Here is a 24,491-nt window from a genome sequence, read left to right on the forward strand (position 1 = left end):
ATACTGTAGGAGGAGAGGGACGCATTATTCTTTAGGAATCTATTTCTGGCTTCTTTCTGTACTTCGATATTCTAAATGTAATGTCCATTCCTGTAATATCAGTTGTTCTCTTCTTCCTACATTTAAAAATGGGCAGTTACTGTACACCTTTCCATTTTATGAACACAATTCTCTTTGGCACACTTAATAGACATACATTGTTCTTTGGCCAGCACATTAAATACTCAAACCTCCAAACAGTTAATAATCACTAACATTTACAGAAATAAACAAGTTTACTCTAATAGCACACATTTTAAAATCAGAATTTTAATTTCTTCACGACTAAATCCAGATGAATGCTCATTATTTTCTCTTAAATTCTCATATTATTTCTCCAACTTGTATTCTTTAAACACTTGATAACCTTGTTCAGTTTTCACCAAAACAAGAAAGAAATACCAAACACCAATTTCAGACACATTATCTTACTTTTAATCATACTTATTTATCATCCTTCAAACCTGGCTACCTTAACCCTCTTCTGTCTGAAAACAGAAATCCTTCTTCCCATATTCTTGTCCAATTTTTCTTTTAAAAATTCATGTTCTTACTCTTAATAGTGAGGTCATTTTCTTGTAATTCAACTAATAAAACATCATTACTGTTGCCACCATGCTAGAATAACTTGTATCAAACTAACCCTCTGCTAAATAAAACTCATAAAATCTAGACAAAAAGTAAAAACTGAAGGCACTAAAGAGTGACTTATACAAAGAGGAACAGAAGGGGCTACAACTCTTGAAAGAACGGAAGCATATACAACCAGCTCCACAATTATCTTGGCTTTTTCCTTGAGTTTGCTGAGTAACAGGGAAATGGAGCTCAAGTAGAAAGTGCAGTCCAATCGGACTAAAGAAAAAAAGAGTCAGAATTTTGACTATCAAAGAGCTGGAAACTAAAGAATAAATTTCCAGAGAAAAAGGACCACAAGAGGGCAAACATTCAAGAAAACTAGTTGAAATTGCAGATAGGAGGCTAAAGAGCTCAGCAGAGATTCCAGCTGCTGCTCACTGCTGTGGAGACAAAGACTGGAGTGTAGGCCCCACCAAGTTAGAGGAGCCTTCATAAATAACTCCAGCTCTCTGTTGAGACTACCAAAGGGCCAGCTACTCCTTAAGACTAAGGTCAAAATTGAAATAGATCAGCCCTAAAAAGTCTTACAACCAACCTTTAATAGATTCAAGGTGACCTCTTAATACTTCACATACCAAAGGAAAACTTAATTCTCTTTGGAGCAAAGTAACACAAACTAGAGCTTCTATAATTGTTCAACCACAATGTCTAACACTCTTAAAAATTGCAAGGCTTTCTAAAAAACAAAAATAAATGACCAACACCCACTATGATAGCTGCAATAACATAAAAATTAAAAGTCCAGAAAAATAACAAGTGTTGTCAAGAATGTATAGAAATTGCAACTCTCATATACGCTGGTAGAAATGTAAAAGCGTACAGTCACTGTGGAAAAGAGTTTGACAGTTCCTCAAGAACTTAAACAAAGAGTTACCATATGATCTAGCAACTCCATTCCTGGTACATACTAAAAAGTATTGAAAACACACACTCATGCAAAATTTCTACACAAATGTTCACAGTGGCATTATTCATAACAGTCAAAAACTGGAAAAAACTCAAATGTCCACCTACTGATGAATGGATAACAAAATGTGGCATATGAATACAATGGAATATTATTCAGCCAGAAAGAAGAAACACTTACACATGCTACAACATGGATGAACCTTGAAAACACTATGCCAAGTGAAAGAAGATGGACACATAAGGCCACACAAATTTTATGATTCTATTTATAAGAATGTCTGGACTAGGCAAATTCACAAAGACAAAGTAGATTTGCTGTTGCCAGGGGATGGGCAGAGGGGGAGAATTGAGACTGACTGCCAACAGTTTTCACTTTATTAGGGTAGTGAAAACATTCTGAAATTAGATAGTTATGATGTTTACATAATTGGGAATATACTAAAAACCACTGAATTGTGTACTTTAAAATGGTTAAAATGGTAAATTTTATATAAACTGTATCTCAATTAAAAAAAAGAATGGACACCCAAGAGAAATAACAGAAAATTTAAAAAGACACTTAAGTCATTCAGATTTTGGAGTTCCAGGCCAGACGTGGTGGCTCACGCCTGTAATCCTAGCACTCTGGGAGGCCAAGGTGGGCAGATCACTTGAAGCCAGAAGCTCAAGACCTGCCTGGCCAACATGGTGAAACTCTGTTTCTACTAAAAATACAAAAAAAAAAAAAAAAAAAAAAAATCAGTCAGGTGTAGTGGCACATGCCTGTAGTCCCTGCGACTTGGGAGGCTGAGAAATGAGAATCACTTGCACCCGGGAGGTGGAGGTTGCTGTGAGCTGAGATCACATCACCACACTCCAGCCTAGGAGACACAGCAAAACTTTGTCTCAAAAAAAAAAAAAAAAAAAAAAAATTATAGAGTTACCAAAGACTTAAAATAACTGTGAGTGGTATGTTCAAGAAATAAATAAGGTCAGGCATGGTGGCCCACGCCGTCAGGAGATCGAGACCATCCTGGCTAACATGGTGAAATCCTGTCTCTACTAAAAATACAAGAAGTTAGCCAGACGTGGTGGCATGCGCCTGTAGTCCCAGCTACTCCGGAGGCTGAGGCAGGAAAACTGCTAGAACCCGGGAGGCGAATGTTGCAGTGAGCCAAGATTGCACCACAGCACTCCAGCCTGGGCCGCAGAGCGAGACTATGTTTCCATAAATAAACAAATAAACAAACAAACACAGGACAGATGGAGAATTTCAGCAAAGTCCTGTAATTCTATAAGAAAGTCAAATGACAATTCCAGAACAGGAAAATATAATTACTGAAATTAAGAAATCATTAGGTTAGAAACAGCAAAACAGAGATTTAATGAAGAAATGAATTGAACCTAGATACATCAAAGTATTAAAAACTAAAGTCAGAAAAAATCTTAAAAGCAGTCAGTGAAAATAAGACATATCACCTGGAAGGGAAGAGCAATAAAACTAACAACTCATTTTCATCAGAAATTACAGAAAATGAAGATAACAAAATGACATCTGTAAAGTGCTAAGACAAAAAAAGAAAACAAGAAAACCAACCAACCAGCCCGGAATTCCACACTAAGAAAAAAATACCTTCTAACATCAAGATGAAATAAAAATAAGTTTAGATGAACAAAAGTTAAGAAAACACTTGTTATAAGAGAACAAAATATATCAAGCTAAAAGAAAATGGCCCCGCATGGAAGTACAGAACTAGAGGAGTTAGTTAAGAGGAATGGAAAAGTAAGTATATATGGATAAATATATATTAATATTAACATTTAAAATAACAATAACAATGACTCTACTGGTTTAAACAAATGTAGAAAAATAAAGTATAGGACAAGACACACAAAAGACTAAGCTAGGCCAGGCGAGGTGGGTCATGCCTGTAATCCCAGCACTTTGGAAGGCCGAGGCGGGGGAATCCCCTGAGGCCAGGAGATCGAGACGAACCTAGCCAACATGATGAAACCCAATCTCTAATAAAATTGGAAAAATTAGCAGGCGTGGTGGCGGGCACCTGTAATCCCAGCTAACTCAAGAGGCTGAGGCAGGAGAGTTGCTTGAGCCCAGGAAACAGAGGTCGCAGTAAGCTAAGATCACACCACTGCACTCCAGCCTGGGCAACAGAGCAAGCCACCATCTAAAAAAAGAAAAAGACAAGTGAGGTAAATGAAATTAAACCACTATAAGCTTCTTGCATTTTTCAACAAGTGTTAAAAATGCAAATTTAGACTAGAACCTAATAAACTAATATTTTAATATTTTAAAGATGAATATTTTAATCTCTAGGGCAACTACTTAAAAATACATGCACACATGTTAAAGATATATACTGTAAAATTATGTGTAAAACCAAATAGAAAAAAATAACGCTTGATTAAAGAAAGTCAAGAAAGCAACAAATAGAAAACAAATACCTGCCTTGTCAGACACAAATCCTCGTATATCATGTTCCACATTAAATGTAAATGGACCCATCATTCCAATTAAATATCAAATACATTATATTGGATTTCAAAACACATAACTATATTCTATGTACAACATAACTACTTTAAATTCAAGGGAACAGATACGTTAAAGGAAAAAAATAGAAAAAGATATCATGCAAATACTAATTAAAAGTATGATGATATTGCTATGTTAACATTGAATAGCTGCCTTAAATTATTAGTGATACAGAGAGATGCTTTATTATGATAAAAGTTCAACAGGAATGTTTAACAATCATAAATACGTATACATCTCACAACACAGGTTCAAAAATTTATAAAGCAAAAGTTGACAGAACTAAAAGGAAAAATAGAATAATCCAAAATAACGACTGGAGATTTTAAGATACTTCTCTCAGTAATTTATAGAAGAAAAAAAATCCAATGAATACAAAAAAAATTGACATTACTAGTAACAAATTTGTTTGATCTAATTTGTATGTATAGAATCCAGTAACTGTTCAATACACATTCTTCTTAAGTACTCAAGGAATGTTGACTGAGCTGAATCATATACTGGGCCATAAAGCAAGTCAATAAATATCAACAGACTGAAATCATATAAAATGTATTTTCTGAGCACAGTGGAATTAAATTAGAAATCAACAGGCCAGTGCGGTGGCTCACACCTGTAATCCCAGCACTTTGGGAGGCCGAGGCGGGCGGATCACGAGGTCAGAAGATTGAGACTATCCTGGTTAACATGGTGAAACCCTGTCTCTACTAAAAATACAAAAAATTAGCCAGGTGTGGTGGCGGGCGCCTGTAGTCCCAGCTACTCAGGAGGCTGAGGCAGGAGAATGGTGTGAACCCGGGGAGGCAGAGCTTCCAGTGAGCCGAGATGGCCCCACTGCACTCCAGCCTGGGCGACAGAGCGAGACTCCGTCTCCAGGGAAAAAAAAAAAGACACCAGTAACAAAATTAATCATAAAATAAGAAATCACAATGGATATTTTAAAAGATTTTTAATTGGTCATGAAAATGTAGTATCAAAATTTGTGAGATGCAGTTTAAGCTATGTTTACAGGACCATTTATAGCTTTAAAATGTCTATTTAAAAAAGGAAAGTTGAAAAATAACACTATCATCCTTTATTTTCAGTAGTTTAAGATGGCAAATCAAACCCAAAGTAGTAAAAAGAAGGAAATAATGTAAACAAGAACAAAACTCAATGAAATAAAAAGCATTAGGAGAAAATTAAGCTAAAAGTTGGCTGTTTGAGAATATTAATAATCAATGACCCTTGGCAGAAATAATCAAGAAAACAGACAGAAATTCCAATTTCAGAAAAATTAAAAGGGGCGGCATTAGTACATATGTTATAGATAGTAAAAGGAAAATAAGGGGATATTAATATAGGCAGTAAAAGGAAAATAAGGAGATATTAACAACTTTATGACAATGTATTTAATAATTTAGGTAAAATGGACAACTTCTTTGAAAAACATAACTTATAGAAACTGGCACAGGAAATAGAAAACTGGAACAATCCTCTATCTGTTAGAGAAACTGGATCCATCATTTAAAATCTTCCCTGAAGAAATCTCCTGACTCAGACAGCTTCAACAGGAAATTATTCTAAACCATTAAGAATAAATAATACCTCACACTATTTTCTTCCAGAAAACAAAAAGAATGGGATCAGTTCCCAATTCTTTATGAAGCTGCCAAAACCTGACAAGGACATGAAGAAAATGACAGGCCAAAACATCTCTCATGAATACAGACACAAAAATGTTAGACAAAATTTTAGCAAATCAAATCCAAACTTATGAAAAAGATAATACATTATAACCAATGAAATTTATTACAGGAACATAAGCTGATTTAACTTTTGAAAATTAATCAATGTAATTCACCAAATCATCAAAGTAAAATCCATAAAACCATCTCAACAGATAAAGAATTTAATGAAATTCAGTATCTACTCACAATAAAATCTTTCAGAAACTAAGAATAAAAGCATTCTTAATCTAATAAAACTAACTTACAAAAATTTGTACAGCCAACGTCATCTTACTAATGAAATATTGGATTCTTTCCCCTTGAATTCAGGCATAAGACAAGAATATACATCACCATTTCTACTGAACAAAATAAATAAACCAACACAAATCCATGGTATAAAGAATAAAAGAAAGGAGAAAACAAAGTAAAAAGAAATAATGATTTATAAAGAAGACTTACAATTGTCATTATTTGCTGATGACATAATTAAGTGCATAGAAAACCCGAAAGAACCTATAACAAACCATTAGAATAAGTGAATATAATAATTAAGGTCAATATATAAACTATATTTCTATATATTTCAAAAAACAATTAGAAAGTGAAATTTAAAAACCAACAGCATAACTGCATCCAAGAAAACCCAAAACACTAGGAATAAATCTAACAAGAGATGTGCAATACCTCTACACTGAAATATTGTTGAGAGAAAGAGTTCACAAAATGGAAGGATATGCCATCTTTGTTGACTGGAAGATTTATCAACAATACTGTAGAGGATAATCAATTTCCCTGATGCTGACCTCAAAATTCCATGCAATCCCAATAAAAATTCCACAAGCTTTTTGCAGACTCACAAGCCGATTCTAAATTTTGCATGAAAATGCAAAGGACCCAGAATGGCCAAGAAAATCTTGAGGAAGAACACTAGAATATACATACATTTATCATAAGCTACAATAAATAAGACATAATTAGTACAACGACAAACAGACCAACAGAACAGAGAATTAAGAAGCAACCCACATATATAGTCACAACAAAACAACTTACATCTAATGGTTAAAGAATGATCTTTCCAATAAATGGTGCTGGATCAACTATCACATGGACAAAAATGAACCTTGAGTCCTATCTCAGATTATATACAAATTTAATTTGCAATGGGTCATGAATAAACAAACTTATACAACAAAATATACATGTATCTTCATATCATCATGACTATGACATAGGAAAATATTTCTCAAACAGGATACAGAATTATCTCTTCAAAATATTGATAAGTTGGACTTCATTTAAATTAGAAACTATTAATCAGACACCACTGAGAATAAAAAGACACAATTTTCAAACTGGGAGATACCTGCAATATATATAGCCAACAAAGGACTTGTTCCAGAATATATAAAGAACACCTACAAATCCATATATATGTATATATATATGACTATTTTAAAATTTTAAGCCCATTTTTAAATTGAGTTCAGTCTACATACACAGAACTCAACTTAAAAATGGGCAGAAAAGGGATATTTGGAAAACCTTTTGGGGATAAACACTGTTACCTTGATTATAGTGGTGATTACATGGATTTGTCAAAAACTCATCTAACTATATACTTAAAATGAATGGATTCTATTGTATGTGAATTATACCTCATATCACTTTTTCCCTGAGCACCAGAATTATAAAGTCCCCACTGTCTGCTCCAACATTTTCAGATATTCTTCCTTCATAATACTTACTACAGCTATAATTTCAAATGTGTAATGATTTAAGGTCTGTCTTCCCCGTTACAGGTTTAAGTTCTGTAAGGACTGCGCCCATGATTATATTTGCTTATTACTGGAGCCCCCAATCATCTAGTAGCAAATAGAGGAACTCAGTAAGTATTTGTTGAATGAAAAGAGATTGTGCAATAAGAACACCTCAAGATTTAAATTAGGAGGCAGTATCATTCTGCCAACTTTCATGTGTTTTAATTATCAAAATTGCCTACTCCACCTTCACATCTCCACTTGGAATTCTATCAGACACGAAATCTCTGATACTTCCCCTCACCCTCAAGTCGCCTTATCCATATTCTCAGTGATGGTAATTCCATCTTTCCAGTTGCCCTTCTGAAAACCATGGAGTCATCCCTAACGTCTAAGGGACATTCTTTCGGTTCCCTAGTATTTTTGCAAGCTACTTTCGCTGATTTTAATATAGTTCTGGAAATCTGCGTGCGCACGCGCACACACACACACATTTCTGTTCTTCACAGTAAGATATATCTAATCTCTTTACCTATCTGGACTCAATTAGTCTTCTGAATTTTATATATACTGTCCAGCAAACAGTGAACATCATTTTTTTTCCCTAAGATACTTGAAAAAGAAGGTAGGCAATGATGTTGGTAAAACACTCCCTATAATATCAATTCAGAAAAATGTGCCCCCGTAGACAAATTTTCTATGAAATACAGGAATACTGCCTTTGTGGAACTTTCCACAATCCTTAATGGCAGAAGTAATCACATCTTCTGCTGTTTCAAATGTACTCTGAACACAAAGTATTTCTAAAATAGCATGTTATACTGTAGAATAACTATTGAGTTGTCTTTCAATTATATAATTTTTTGGTATATAAAAAGTTTTGTTACACATTCTTAAAGGAATCAATTATCTTTCTCTATAGTTTTCTCTTTTGCTTTTATTCTCAACACAGCCTTCCTCACTTCAGTATCAGAGAGATACAGATGTCTTAATTTGCACTAAAACTCACAAAAATAAACACTTCAGAGACATTTCACTCATAGTCTTGCTTCCTGTTTTTAATATCAAAATGTTTTAACTAGACACCTTTAATTGTGCAGCACCATGCTAGGTACCACTGAAAGAAAAACACTTGGACACCAAGCTATGGCAGGTGGAGGAAAGGGGAGAACTCTGAGATGACCACCAAGCTTCTGACTAAGAGAACTATGTGTTTATAATACTACTTGCTTGAGACAGAAAATATGAAAATACTGGCTGTGAACTTTTTCCCCCTTTTTATAGCAGGGAACAACAGAGGGGGAACTGAGGAGAAATGAGTTTTGTCCATATTGTTTTGAGAGGCCTGTGGAATGTCCAAATGGATATGTATATTGGAAGCTGGATTCATGGCTCATACTCATAAAAAGATCTATATTTGGTAACCATCAATGTTTAGATGGAACACCTGAAGTCAAGAATATAGGAAACCATGAGTATGGATAAAATCTCTCAGGAAGAGTGCATATAATGAGAAAATGTTCAATAATGGAATAGCAACATTTAATGGACATGGTAAAAATGATGAGCTGAGCAGTCAGAAAGAGAAAAAGATAACTATCATGGACACTAAAGAGTAAGTTTCAAAGGAGAAAATAGTCAGTATTATCATGCTTACCAAAAAGACCAGTGGTCCCCAACCTTTTTGGCACCAGGGACTGATTTTGTAGAAGGCAATTTTTCCACTGATGGTGGCCGGGTGGTGGGAGGGGCAGCGAGGGATGATTTCAGGATACAACTGCTCCACCTCAGATCATCAGGCATTAGATTATCATAAGGAGCATGTAACTTAGATCCCTTGCATGCACAGTTCACAACAGGGTTCACCTTCCTAAGAATCTAACGCTGCCACTGATCTAACAGGAGGCAGAGCTCAGACAGTAATGCTCTCTCACCTACCGCTAACCTCCTGCTTTGCGGCCCAGTTCCTAACAGGCCACAGACTCATATGAGGCCATGGCCTAGGGTTTGGGGACCCCTGAAATAAGACATTACCCTGTTTATCAAACACTTAAAACATTATTAAAATATCAAAATTTAAGAAAAGTTATTTCCATAACTTTAAATGAGAATATAGATGCTTTCTTTTTTTTTTTTACTGTAATTAAAAAAACAAGGTACAGAACAGTGTACATGGCAAGGTTCTACTTGTGTAGAAAAGAGCAAGGTATGTATTTATATTGGCTTTTATTGCATAAAAAGCAGGTGGAAGACAGAGGTTGACAGTAGGTTTTTGCATGGCTTTTTGTAGTCCTTGGTGTTCTAACCATAGCAAAGTTACCTATGGTAAAAATTTAGTAAATGTTACAAATGTAATATAACCTGCTAATCTTCAAAATGTTCCACAGCTCTAAGCATGTGTTCCTTCACCTTACTTGAATCACACCTGTAAAAAGGAAACTCTATAAGACCAAATTTTAGTCAGAGAAGTACCTTAACAGATGCTCTGCCAGGACAGTTGCTGAACCTGAAGACTAATATTATCATTTTTACTAAAGCGTGTGGAAGAAACAGCTAATCACACGCTACCCAAGGGCTCTGCTCAGAACGTCAAATATGATGTTATCAAAAAAAATGCAACTTAATTTCAAACAATATATAAAATATAATACTACATAGCTTCAACCAACTTTTATTAACAGGTCAGACTTTTATTCTTTGTACAGATATCTTTGTAAAAATACTTACAAAAATTTTAAGTATATATTTAAATAAATTTAAAATTCAAGAAGTGTATTTGGCTAAACTGGGGATATTTCAAACTCAGTACTCATAATGAATTAAGTAAAAACAAGATAAGGAATTCCAATCAGCTTTCAGCCTTCTTTTAAAATCAAGACATGCTTTTATGTACTCAACTTAGTGGATGGCATCACCATCAGTCAAGTCTCCAAACACTCTCTTCTACTCTTTATATCTACTCAGTAACTGAATTCTGTTAGTTCTACTTCAAATACTCCAGAACCTAATGCCCCTTTCCATCGATATCCTCCAATGTGTACCTATATCTTTATTATCATCATCATCACCAATATTCACGAGTACCTTTACATGCTGGACACCATGAACTGTTTTACTGCATTCTAATAAAATATATAATAGGTATTATCTTTCTCATATTGTAAAAATGATTCATGTTAAAAAATATCAAGTGAAGCTGACACCACAGAAACAGGAATTATATTTTTCTGAAATCCTCAAAATGTCACTGGATACTCCCTTTGAAAGGCAGAGAAATTTAAGGTTCTTTATACCTAATTGTACATTAGAATTACCTAAGAAGCTTTTGAAATACTGTGACAGGTCTGCCACAAAGACCTACCAAAGGAAAAAAAAAAAAAAGAAAGAAATACTGTGACAGGGCCCTCAGCCCAGATCGATTAAGTTACTGGAAGTTTCTAAAAGTTTTCCACATAATTCTAATGTGTAGCCAAGGCTGAGAAACACTAGACTATATGATTATCTAGGTTCTTTCTAGCTTAAAAATGTTTGATTATACAGAAATACTTTCAGATTGTGTGCCTTAAAATGAACTACCACAATAGAAAGAACTATTTTCTCCCCAAGTTTTTCTCAAAGAAAAATTAATGAATAAAAACTTTTCTTGATTGAAATTGTTCTCTCATAATTCTTTGCTAAACAAATGGTGCCTACCACTTTGTATATGCTAATATTAGATAATAAAAAATAAATTAACAATAACTAACATGAAATCAAAACTTAGAAATGCCATCTCTTCAAAGTATGTTTGAGAAGGAAAAATCTGCATACACAAAAAAATAGCCGCACTTTCTATTGGTAAAACTGTTCCTAGGTGGGGGCAGGGGATGAGGACTGAAAAATGACCTATTGGGTACAGTGTTCCCTGCTGGGGGTAATGGGTGCACTAAAAGCTCAGACTTCACCACTACACAAGAAATCCACGTAACAAAACTGCACCTGTACCCACAAACCTATAAAAATAAATTTAAAATGGTTCCTAATTATGAAAAGAATTATGTCAATAGTTGTTTCAGAAATTAAACACCAACTCTGAGAACCAACATTTAAATGATGCCTGCAAGGTTTGCCAAGAATAGAGTAATAGAGGCCCTATCTATCTACACTAAATGGAGCCAAAGCAGTGCTCATTTTGAATTGTCAGCTTTTTATAAATTCTATGTCTATTTCTCTGCCATCTTGGCTGTTAAGTAACACTGCATGTATATATGTCTGTTTACAGAACAACTTCTCCCATTTTTGCTATTTGCTGCCTCCTGGCTTAAAATTAAGAAAACAAGTCGGTTAAAATGTGTGTAAGGTGAAGAGTAAGTTTGTTATAAAGTTATAATGCTTTGTCATCAAGAAAAAAGACACAAGGCTGAAACTAAGAAGCGAAACGCCTAAGTGTTAGTGCACTGGCATTAGAAGTTATTTTCCTCCTTTTATTCTCAGTGTTTAGATTCTTGACTTTTAGATTCTAGCTAGTGCTCGATCTTGGCCAGTTCCAGACACATGAAATAGAACTATAAATAAATAATAATTATCTTTAGAGGACATGAGAAAAAACTGAAAGATAAACTTACATATAATTATGAACACATTTCTAATTACCACCCTATTAACTGAAATGAAGTGAAAAACCCCATTCTAGAAAACTTAAGGAAAATCATCCTAAAACATAACAGTTCTTTTTCAGACTCAAATATCTCAAACTATAGTTAGTAACACCCCATCAGCAAAGAGCAAAAAATATTTTTAAAACACCAGAGCAGATCTAAAAAAGAACTTATAGAAATTCTAGAAATAGAAAAATATATATGAGGAACTCAAGGGATAGGTATAACAGATTAGGCCCAGTGAAAAATGAACTGGAAAACTGGTCAGAAAAAAATATACCTAGAATGATAAACGGTTGGAAAAGTCTAGAGGGATTGAGAAACATAAGGATACAGTTACAAAGTCTAGTCTAAGTTTAACTGGAGTCTTATGGAAGAATTATTTGCTTGAAGAGATAATGACTGAAAACTTCCAAAACCGATGAAAGACATGAACCTACAGATTTCAGAAATCTCAACAGACACCAAGCAGGATAATTAAAAAGAAATCTTCCAATAACTAACTACAGTGTGAGAAAAAGAAAATTTAATTAAAAAAAAGAAACCCACAGCTAAACATAACTAAAACCGCTAAAAATCGTAGACAAAGCAAAACTCTTAAATGCAGTCAAATAAACAATTACCTTCAAAATATCAACAATTACATTGATAGCTGAATTTTCAATAGATACAAGACAGAAAACAATGCAAGGATAAATGTAATGTGCTAATAGTAAACAACAACTAACCTAGTATCTGTCCTTGGAAAATATCTTCTAAGAATCATAGTGAGCCAGGTGTGGTGGCTCATGCCTATAATCCCAGAACTTTGGGAGGCCAAGGCAGGAGAATCACTCGAGGCCAGGAGTTTAAGACTAGCCCGGGCAATATAATAAGATCCCATTTCTCCAAAAAATACAAAAATTAGTCATACATGACGGTGTATGTCTGTGGTCCTAGCTTCTCAGGAGGCTATGGCAGGAAGACTTCTTGAGCCCAGAAGCTCGAAGCTGCAGTGAGCTATGACCATGCCACTACACTCCAGCCTGCGTGACAGAGCGAAACACTGTCTCCAGAGGGAAAAAAAAAAAAAAGACTGATGGTGAAATAAAGGCATTTTCAGACCCAAACCAAACCACAACAAAAATACTGAAGGTATGTCTCACCAGCAAAGCAGTGCTAAAGGAAATACTAAAGTATGTTCTTTAGGAGGTGGAAAAAAAAGTGATTTAAGCTAGAAGGTCATAAATGAAGAGAGGAACAGAAAGCATCAGAAATGGTAAGTAACTATGTGAATGAATCTAATGAATACTGATTTCAAAAAAAAAACAGTAATAACCACCACTTGTGGGTAAACATACAGAGACTTAAAATACATGACAACAACAATGAAAAGGTCATTGAGGGAAGGAACAGAAATGAAGTATCTGATGGTCCTTTGACTGGGATGTATGTTATAATCTATACAGTAACCAATAAAAGAATACTAAATATGTAAGATTTCCCAACTATAAAGAAAAAAAAGGAATAATAAAAAAAAATTAATTATTGGCAGGGCACAGTGTCTCACACATGCAACCCCAGCACTTTGATAGCTAGACTGAGTTTAAAAAAAAAATCTACATCCTACTCATAATATCGTATCTCTAACACAAGAAAAAAGAAAGGAGAATATCATGGAAACACCAAAGAAAGCTTATTTAGCTATACTAGTATCAGACAAAGTAGACTTTAAAAGCATTACTAGAGATAACAAGGGATAATTCATAATGATGTTACAGGTGGGGCACAGCACTTTGGGAGGCCGAGGCAGGCGGATCCTGAGGTCAGGAGATCGAGACCATCCTGGCTAACATGGTGAAACCCCTTCTCTACTAAAAATACAAAAAATTAGCCAGGTGTGGTGGCGGGTGACTGTAGTCCCAGCTACTCGAGAGGCTGAGGCAGGAGAATGGCGTGAACCCAAGAGGCGGAGCTTGCAGTGAGCAGAGATCACGCCACTGCACTCCAGCCTGGGCAACAGAGCGAGACTCCGTCTCAAAAAAAAAAAAAAAAAAGAGCTACAAGGAAAATCAGTTAATCCACAATTTGACTTGTACATTTTAAACATACATCTCTCAGTAATTGATGAACAAACAAACAAAACACTGGAAAGGCAAAAAAAAAAAAAAAAAAAAAAAATTCATTAAGGCTAGAGGATTCAAACAAGATTAACACACTTGACCTAACCTAATAGACATATATAGAACTCTGCACTCGGTGGCTAGACAATACATATTCTTTTTAAACACACATGAAACATTTGTAAAAACTGACCATATGCTGGACCTTAAAACAAATCTCAACAAATTCCAAAGAACTCAAACCGTAAAATGTTATTTAACCACAATGCAATAAAGCCAGAAATGAAGAAAATAAAATACCCATGTTTGGAAATTAAGAAATATATTTTTATCAACCAATGCATTAAAAAACAATTATGAAAATTAGAAAATATTTGGAATTAAATAAATGTAAATATACTACATATCAGAACTATGATTAGAGGAAAACTTATGCCCATTTTAAATGCATTAGAAAGCTGAAAATTGATGAAAGAGGCATTCATCTAAAACTCAGAAAAACAGCAAAATATACCAAAAGAAAGTAAAAGGAAGAAAATCATAAAAGACCAGAAATAATCATAAACAAAAACATACATAAGGTGACCAAGGGCAAAACTATTTCCATAATAATAAGATGAGGTTTGCCTTTTATGCTAAGTTCACATTTATAATGATGGTACAAAAGCAATAGTGGATATAATTGCTGGAATCTCATTATAAATCAAGGCAATGACATCAAACTATTATTAGTCAGTGTATTACTGACTGCCCCACACTTGCAGTTGAAAAAAGAAAAAGATAGTTTCAATTAAAAATGTACTTGATGAAGCAGTAAAAATTATTTAGTAAATTCTCCATGTCTTATAAATAAATATTCAGTGACAAAATGGGAAAATAATAAACATTATCTGTCACAAAGTAAAATAATCAAGAAAAAGCAGTTTGTGATTGAGTTGCCAGCTGAACTAGGCACCGTTTTCACAGAACACCGTTTTTACTTGAAAGAACAATTGTTAACTATATTTATCCAGGCGTGGGTATTTGGCAGACATCTTCTCAAAAACAAACAGTGAGCGAGAAAATCAACTGATAACATCTGTTGCCAAGATCAAATTTGAATTTTCAAGCAAGAATTTGGAACATGCAAACTTATCTATCACCTTGAGCTTGACAGCATCCCCATACTTAGGCACTTTTCTGATGAGATTAGAAGTGATTTTAACCAATGTAGTCTTTGGTATCACACAAAAAAATATGTTAATGTTTGGAAGAACTGTTTAACTCAGTAAACTTATACTTTCCAAATCACCAAAGCATGATGTTATAAAATTATACATGAGCAAAAATCTGTTCAAAGTGTAATAAAGACCAATGGGCTTAAATGTACCACAATAAGAAAAATATAATGATACAATTTAAGATTCCATATCGCAACTAACCTTAAAAAAAAAATTAAAAAGAGTATTGATATCTGCTGTAATATCAAACAAGGTTATGCACAAAAATCTGAAAAGGCTATTAAAATATTCTTCCCCTTTCTAACTACATGTCTGTGTGAGACTGCATTTTCTTCTTCTACTACAACCAAAACAAGATACTACAATAGACTGAATGCAGAGGTAGATGTGAAAATATAGTGTCTTCTATTAAGCCAGACATTTAACTGAAACTTGTAAAAATGTAACATGATGCCATTCATCTCACAAAGATAGTTATTTTTCCTTTAAAGAATGTTATTTATATTGACATGCAATAAGTTTATTATTTTTAACAAACTAATTTTTTAAATTTGTTTTAATTTCACAACTGAGAAAAATTTATAATTTATATTAACAATATAACTCACATCAAGCTCTTTTAAGTCCTCAATAATTTTTAAGAATGTAACAGGGTTCTGAGACCAAAAGGTTTGAAAAATGCTGCAACAGAGCACAATCAAAACCAAAAGTTGATTCTTTGAAAAGACTTAAAAAACCCATAATAAACACCTGGCAAGAGTGATCAAAAAATATTTTAAAGAAGAAGTCACAAACAATGACATTAAAAAGAAAATTATCACTACAGATAGTGCTGACATTATGAAAATAGGATTGTTTCAAGAGCTTTTACTTTATTTTCATGCTAATTAATGTTCAAATTTATTAAAATGCTAAAAACCACAACTTACCAAAATAGGAAATTTATAAAATATAGAAATTGTCATATAACAATTAAATAAATAAGTAAATAAAAACTTCCTTGCAAAGAAAATTTCAGATTCAGATGGCTTTTCTAAAGAATTATACCAATCATTTAACAAAGAAATAAATATTATGTAAATTCTTCTAGATAAGAAAAAGTAGAAAATTCTCCACCTCCTTTTATAAAGCTAGCATAGCCTCAAAATAAAAACCAGATGAAGGCATTATAAGAAAGGAAAATTACAGGTCAATTACACCCATGAACAAAGATGCAAAAATCCTAACCAAAATTTTAACAAACTGAATATAGCAATTTCTTTAAAAACACCATGACCAAGTGGGTCATCAACAAGTAGGTTAATTACAAGAATGCAAGATTGACTGAGCATTAAAAGTGTATCAGTATATTTTACCACATTAACAGATTAAAGAAGAAGAATCTTATGATCATCTCATTTGATGCAATAAAAGTACTTGATAAAATTTAACGTCCATTTAAGATATAAATTTTTACTTTGCACACCAGAAACAGAAAGGAGCTTCCTTAATCTGACGAAAGTTATCTACAAAACACTACAGCAAACATCATACTTAATGGTCAAACAGTGAAAGCTTTCCCTTTGAGATCAGGAACAAGACAAGGATGTCCTCTATCACCACTTCTATTCAGGAATGTACTGGAGGTCCTAGCCAGAGAAGTAAGGCAAGAAAAAGAAACAAAAGGTGTAAGGATTGACAAGAAAGAAACAAAACTGATTATTCAGAAATGATATGATCGTGAATACAGAAAACTGAAAGCATCTACAGAAAAACATAGAAGAGCTGAACAAGAATGTGAGATTTAAATCAATTGCATTTCCATGTGAACAGCAAATGCAGTTAGAAAATAAAACTTAAAAAACAAACACTCGATTTAAAGTGGCCTCAAAAAATGTAAAGTATTAAATATCTAGCAGTAAGCCCAATGAGAGAGGTGCAAATCATCTATAGGGAAAAATCATAAAACGTCATTGACAGACATTAAAGGACTAAATAAATGAAAATATATGCAGTGCTCACGATTTGGAAGACTCAATTTTGTAAAGATACCAAGTCTTCCCAAACTGATTTACAGTTAAGGTAATCTGAATGAAAATCCCTACAGGATTACGTGTATGTGTATATAACTTGACATACTGATGTTTAAGTGTATACGGAAATGCAAAGAACCAACAGCCAAGATATTCTTGAAAAAAAAAAAAAAAGGAGTAAGAACTTCTTGAATATATATTAAGTACGACGAGAGTGGAATTCATACAAACAGACCAAGGAAACGATATAAACAGATCAGACACAGACCCACATATATATGGACACCTGATACAACATATACTACATGACAAAAAAATATACTGTGTTTCGTTTTTCCAAGAAATAATGATGGGACAAAAAACTATCCACATTGAAACAAATGAAACTGAACCTATTCCTCACATCATTCACGAAAATAAATTCTACCTAGCTGGTAACCAAGTTCATGACAATTGCCACATGAAGAACTATTTCAAGTTCAAAACAAAATGTATTGATTAAAATATCCCCCAGTGGGATGTATCTTAGGGACAGGCATTTTATTGTTAGTGGTAATTTTGGTATCATTACATTGTTCGATGTTTTATACAAAGTAGTATAAAGCAAATCACAAAAACAAAGAAGCTATGAAATACTTGAGTTATGTCAGAGGGACACAGGAGCCAAATGAAGAGGCTTCCATTGATCAGAGAAACAAAATTTCAACATAACAAAGAATGACTGCAAGGGATTTAAACATTAAAAATCCAAAAATGTATTAAGTTCAGAAAATAAAAACAAAAATATTAAAATGGTAACCTACACAGGTTGCTAGAGACTCACTCATTCTGAAAATTGATAAAGGGAAAGAATCTAGTGTTTATCATGCGTGACGTTTCCATGGGGACTCTCTAGTTTCAGGATAACCAAATATTTAATGAAAGGAAGTTTCTCTCTTTAAAATAATTACAGCTAATAAATGCAGGAGGGATTGTAAAATTAGAAATTCACCATTCTGTGATCCCAAAGTGAAATACAGGTTCTGGTCCATGAGCACCAATGACTATTAAAACTATTAAGTGATAGGTAGACAGGGAACTTCATAATGGATTGATTAGGCTGGTATCAAGTATACCCACTAATCAATCGTAACATTACTAAAAATGGAACGACCAAATATGTTCTTCCTGATCTGATATTATGGGAAATACAAAGCACCACCAACAAAATACTCTTACCAAAAATCTAAACCTCACTAATTAAGTCTCTCTAATTACTAGTTTACATGAAATAAGAGAAACAAAGGAACACGTTAAAAGACCATGAGAATACAATTAGCCAAATCCAGAATGTTAAAAATTCTACACAACCTATGACCCAGTTCCTTTAACAAATAAATGAAGATTTAAAAAGATAAAATGATACAGATTAAAAGAGACTAAGACACATATCAACCAATGTACTATGTGTACCTTGTTTGAATTCTGAGGCAAACAACTATTTAAAAATTTAGAGTTTTTTAAATCACTTCTCGGCCTTTTGGCTAAGATCAAGTGTAAAACATTTAGGTTTGTTTCAGGTAACAGATAAAAATTGAAAGCAGATTGAACATTATAAGACAGACAGAAATTATGGTTAACTTAGTTGGGTAAGAGAATAGTCCTGTCTGCTAGAGACGCATATGGAAATACAGTATTTACTGGTCAAACTGTAAGATGTCTGGGACTTGCTGTGAAATACTTCAGATTTACTAACAAATTACTTGTGCATTTAAAAATTAAAATAAATAGGTAGGTAGGTAGGTGGACAGGTAAATGAACAACTTTCTCAGGGACAGAATCAATTTTAGGTGAATTCAAATTAAATATAAAACAATAAAGCAAAATAATAAAGCTTTTAGATAACATAGAATACTTTCATATTCTCAGAGTAAAGCAGGATTTACTAAACAAAACTTAAAAATCATTGAACAAAAATATGCCACACCGTAAGTAACTATAAAGATTGTCTACTTCACATGATTTTAAAGGTACTTACTGCTGGTAAAAGAGACTGCATATTTTGATTAGAATCTGCTATTGTAGCAAGGTACACCAAGTTTGTGTGCAACATCTGCTGATACCTATTAAAACAAAACAAATATCAATATTAAAAAATAATTTTCTTCCTATCTGCCTAAGTACAAATAGCATTGTAATCATTTCTAAAGTTTCATTAAAAATTTGTTACCTGAACATCAATAGCACTTCAATTTTTCCTATGCTGTACAAGTTCCAAATAATAAATATTTAAATATAATGAGCTCAGAGATCTTACCATGTATGCTAAATAGTATTATAATTATTTTATATGCATATATATCTCAATTCACAAACCAATACTATGAGGTAGGAGCTCTTTTCTCCATTTTACAGAAGAGAAACTAATGTTCAGAGAGGCTGATAACTTGTACAGATTGCATAGCTAGTAGATGGAATAACTGACATATGTAATAGGTCCATACTAGTACATTGAGTTTTTTTTTTAAAAAAAGAACTAAATAAAAGAATCTAGTGAAATGTGCTTTTCCCAGCCGGGCACGGTGGCTCACACCTGTAATCCCAGTCCTTTGGAAGCCTGAGGTGGGCAGATCACTTGAGGTCAGGAGTCTGAGGTTGCAGTAACCCAGCTGCACTTTCCCTCAGTCTTTCTAATTGGCTGTCACTGTGGGGGCTCGGAGTAAAAGATCTGTGAAGAAGGCACATCTGTAGGTTTGTTTTCCTGAAGACCAGTGAGCCTCACCACGGACCAGGGGAGCTTTGTAAATGCCTGCATAAAATGTTTTCCTGGCTCACGCCTGTAATCCTAGTACTTTCTAAGGCCAAGGCGGGCAGATCACCTGAGGTCAGGAGTTCAAGACCAGCCTGGCCAACATGGTGAAACCCCGTCTCTACTAAAAATACAAAAATTAGCTGGGCGTGGTGGTACACGCCTGTAATCTCAGCTACTCAGCTGAGGCAGGAAATTGCCTGAACCCAGGAGGCAGAGGTTACAGTGAGCCGAGATCGTGCCACTGCGCTCCAGCCTGGGCAACAGAGTGAGACTCCATCTCAAAAAGAAAAAAAAAGAAATATGCTTATCCCTTTCCTTCGGCCATTTTCATTTTGCTAAAAACCTCAAACCCAAGTACGGTCAATATGTTCTGCCAAAATGTAGGAAAGGGGGTGGGAACCACACATTTTTTTCCTTTTCACTACTGTAGCAGTGACCAACAATTTATGCCCACTGTGTTTATACTACCCATCTATCAGGACTCAGCATATAAAGAAGGCAATGAATAGGCAATCTCCAACTACAGAAAAAAAGAGATACGCTAAAACAGGATAGAGGAAATGTTACAACACCAACAACACTCAATATTAACTTTAAGAAAATAAAACAAATTCTCATTATCAGCATTATGTGGTTAAACATGCTTATTGTAATCCTACCTACGAATTAGTTTAGCTAAGCTTCTCTTCACAATTTTAAAAAATTAACTGACAAAACCATATTAAAATTAGCAGTGACCCAATCACTAGTGTTTTGTCTCAGTGCAGGCATACAAGCCCCATGAGTACAAACTTAAAACCTACATCAAATTGTTAGGCTTTCTAAAATTTCATTTACTAAAAATGCTAAATACAAATCAAAACAATAAAAATAAGTTTATTCAGCTAAAGGGCTCTAATTCAGATTCCAAATTAATTCATTTTCTAAAATAGACACCATAAAAGGAATCCTAGTTTTTCTTTTGTTCGTTTTTGGTTTTTTTCATTTGTTTGTTTTTTTGAGACAAGGTCTCACTCTATCACCCAGGCTGAAGTGTGCAGTGGTGCAATCATGGCTCACTGCAGCCTTGACCTCCTGGGCTCAAGCAATCCTCCCACCTCAGATTCCCAAGTAGCTGGGCCCACAGCCGCATGCCACCACACACAGCTAAATTTTGTATTTTTAATAGACAGGGTTTTACCATGTTGCTCAGGCTGCTCTCAAACTCCTGAGTTCAAGCAATCGGCCAGCCTCAGACTCTCAAACTACTGGGATTACAGGCGTGAGCCACCGTACCTAGCCAAATCCTAGCATATTCTTTGCTACTTATTTTTTTCCTGCTACAAACAACAGGTTTCACAGCTTTTTTTTTTTTTTTTTTTTAAGAAAGGAAATAACACTGTTCCTTGCTGACCTTAAAATAACACTTTCACAAACAAGGCCATGTTTTTAATGCTTTGCCTCACATGGACGCTACGTTGTCCAATCAGACATGATACATCTCTGATAGCTAACTTAACATAAAATGGACAAAGAAATAATTATATTGTACTGAATTATACATAATGGTTAATTGTGTTGTTGAAATTCTTCAACAGCACTAACAGGGACCACTAGCTGGAACTATTTCATTATTCCATAGAGATCTAGAAAGGAACTTAAAATATAGTGTTCCATATCTTGCCATTTTTTAAAAAAACAACCAGCCATTTTTAATTAGAACACATAACCTGTTTCAGTCTAGTCCTTCAAGTTTTCCTTTGCTTGAGTATTAGTATGGTTGCATGACACGAGATTTGCTGAGGACCACTAACCAAACCATACTAACAGACGTGGTTTATTCATGACCCTTTAAGAAAAAACTGTAGTATGCTGATTAGTACTTGACAAAGCCAGTGTGAAACTACTATTAAATCTAATCTGCCACACTCTTAAGGTCTCATATGTAAAATAATGGAGTTAAAGCAGGACTCTGAAGTTGCTTGCAGTTTTAAAATCTATAAACCCAGCATCTTTTATGAAGTAGTTTCATTTTAAGACATTTGCCCAACCTTCTCTCAACCATCAAATCTTTTCAATTTTTAATTGTGAAATAATTTTAAACTTACAGAAAAGTTTCAATAGTAAAAAGTCTCGTATATTTTTTCTTCCAGATTCTCTAATTGTTAGCATTTTACCACATTTTTCCTATCATCTCTAAATACACACAGCAATACACACACACATACACATGCACTCACTCACTTTTTTCCAAAACCATTTGTGAGTCAGTGATACCCCATTACTCCTAATACTTCAGTACTGGCTTCCTCAAAACAAGGCTATTCCCTTATATAACAGGACAACCATCATGCTGAAATTAACATTGATATATTATCACTATTTAATCCACAGAATTCATTCAAATTTCTCCAATTGTCCTAATATCTCCAAATCATTTTCCCTCGTATATGGAGGTAGATAAAAATGAAAAATTGTAATTGGCCTTTTCTAACTTCAATATGTTTATTTTCTGTAAAATTGCATTATTTTATAGTATTCATCAAATAAGCATATTCTTTTTTCTTCTTTTGAGACAGAATCTCACTGTCAGCTAGGCTGGAGTGCAGTGGCGCAATCTCGGCTCACTGTAATCTCTGCCTCCCGGGTTCAAGTGACTCTCCTGCCTCAGCCTTCCCAAGTAGTTGGGATTACAGGTATCAACCACCACGCCCAGCCAGTTTTTGTACTTTTAGTAGAGACGGGGTTTCACCATGTTGGCCAGGCTGGTCTTGAACTCCTGACCTCAGGTGATCTGCCCGCCTCGGCCTCTCAAAGTGCTGGGATTACAGGCGTGAGTCACCACACTCAGCCCAATTAAGCATATTCTAAGATGATTGAAGTTTCAAAGACGAACATTAACAAAAAAGTAGTAAATACTCGTATTATTTTATAAGTTTGTATACAGGTCACCTAAAAAGCAATCAGCAAATACTCCAGGAGAATCTGGACTCAGCTAACAATAGTGAAATACTAAAAATGATATTAAATATATTTTCCTCAGAAACTTTGGATATTTTTATTCTATATATAGTTACGTTTCTCACTGAAAGAGTTTACTTTCTTAATGTTTTATTCCTAAAACAGTATATGTTGTGCCGGGCACAGTGGCTTATACCTGTAATCTCAGCACTTTGGGAGGCTGAGGCAGGAGGATCACTTAAGCCCAGGAATTCAAGACAAGCTTGGGCAACAAAGTGAGACCCTACCTCTACAAAGAAGTGAAAAATTAGCTGGGCATGGTGGCATGCACCTGTAGACCCAGCTACTTAGGAGGCTAAGGTGGAAGGATCACTTGAGAACAGGAGGTTGAGGCTGCAGTGAGCCATTATCATACCACTTGGACTCCAGCTTGGGCAAAAGTGAGACCATGTCACGAAAAACAAAAAAAAAATAAAATAAAATATTGTATGTTGACAGGAGGGAAAAAAGGAGTATATAAGGTAAGGGCTGTTATAAAACATATTCAGCATTTTATTTTTGATGATGATACTGTCCTAGTAAATATGACAAATATTCTCAAATACCCATGATTATTAACCTATTAAAAGAGACAGTTCACCTCCCAAAGAGGCCACTAAGAGTAACTCATCAATTACTTTGAATAAAGTAAAATGGACACTATATTTGTTGACGTAATTACAAAATTAAGCTGAAAGTAATTTCATTTTATAAAATAAACCTTACCTAGAAGCTACGAATATTTATTAGACAACGGGAATACACTGTATAGAATAAAAGTTATCTTCCAAACTAGATTTAAACCTTAACTCTTTTAAATTACGATGAATGATGAACACTAATTTTTTCTGTTGTTTGAGATTTATGCAACTCCAGAATAGTTTGGACTCACCCTAAAATGCAAAAAATAAGAGCTGATTTAAGCAAACATAGGCTGATTTACAAAATGCTCAAATCAAATACCACAGTGAATCAGCAACACATTCTCACATGCATTACCAGAATTTAAAGGAAGAGGGTCCAGGCATATGGGCTCCACAAGCGATTCAGACCACTGACTCAAAAGTGTAATATTTGAATTTGTGTGTGTGTGCAGATAGCAGTGATAAAGCAACATACACAAAGGTACTACCAGTGAAAAGTCTTTGGGTAGTAAGAATA

The 24,491-nt window shown here is 34.2% G+C and overlaps 1 protein-coding gene across 6 annotated transcripts in view; it reads right to left on the bottom strand.

Annotated features, from left to right (window-relative positions):
• SS18 (SS18 subunit of BAF chromatin remodeling complex) overlaps nt 1-24,491 on the bottom strand; it is a 72,129-nt gene that overhangs the window by 39,152 nt on the left and 8,486 nt on the right. For all 6 annotated transcript variants that reach the window (XM_021930007.2, XM_021930006.2, XM_021930008.2 and 3 more), the window contains exon 3: nt 19,578-19,662. In XM_021930007.2, coding sequence (XP_021785699.1) covers nt 19,578-19,662 — 85 coding nt within the window. The remainder of the gene's footprint in view (nt 1-19,577; nt 19,663-24,491) is intronic.

This window comes from Papio anubis, chromosome 19 (genome assembly GCF_008728515.1).
Source record: "Papio anubis isolate 15944 chromosome 19, Panubis1.0, whole genome shotgun sequence".
Classification (NCBI taxonomy): domain Eukaryota; kingdom Metazoa; phylum Chordata; class Mammalia; order Primates; family Cercopithecidae; genus Papio; species Papio anubis.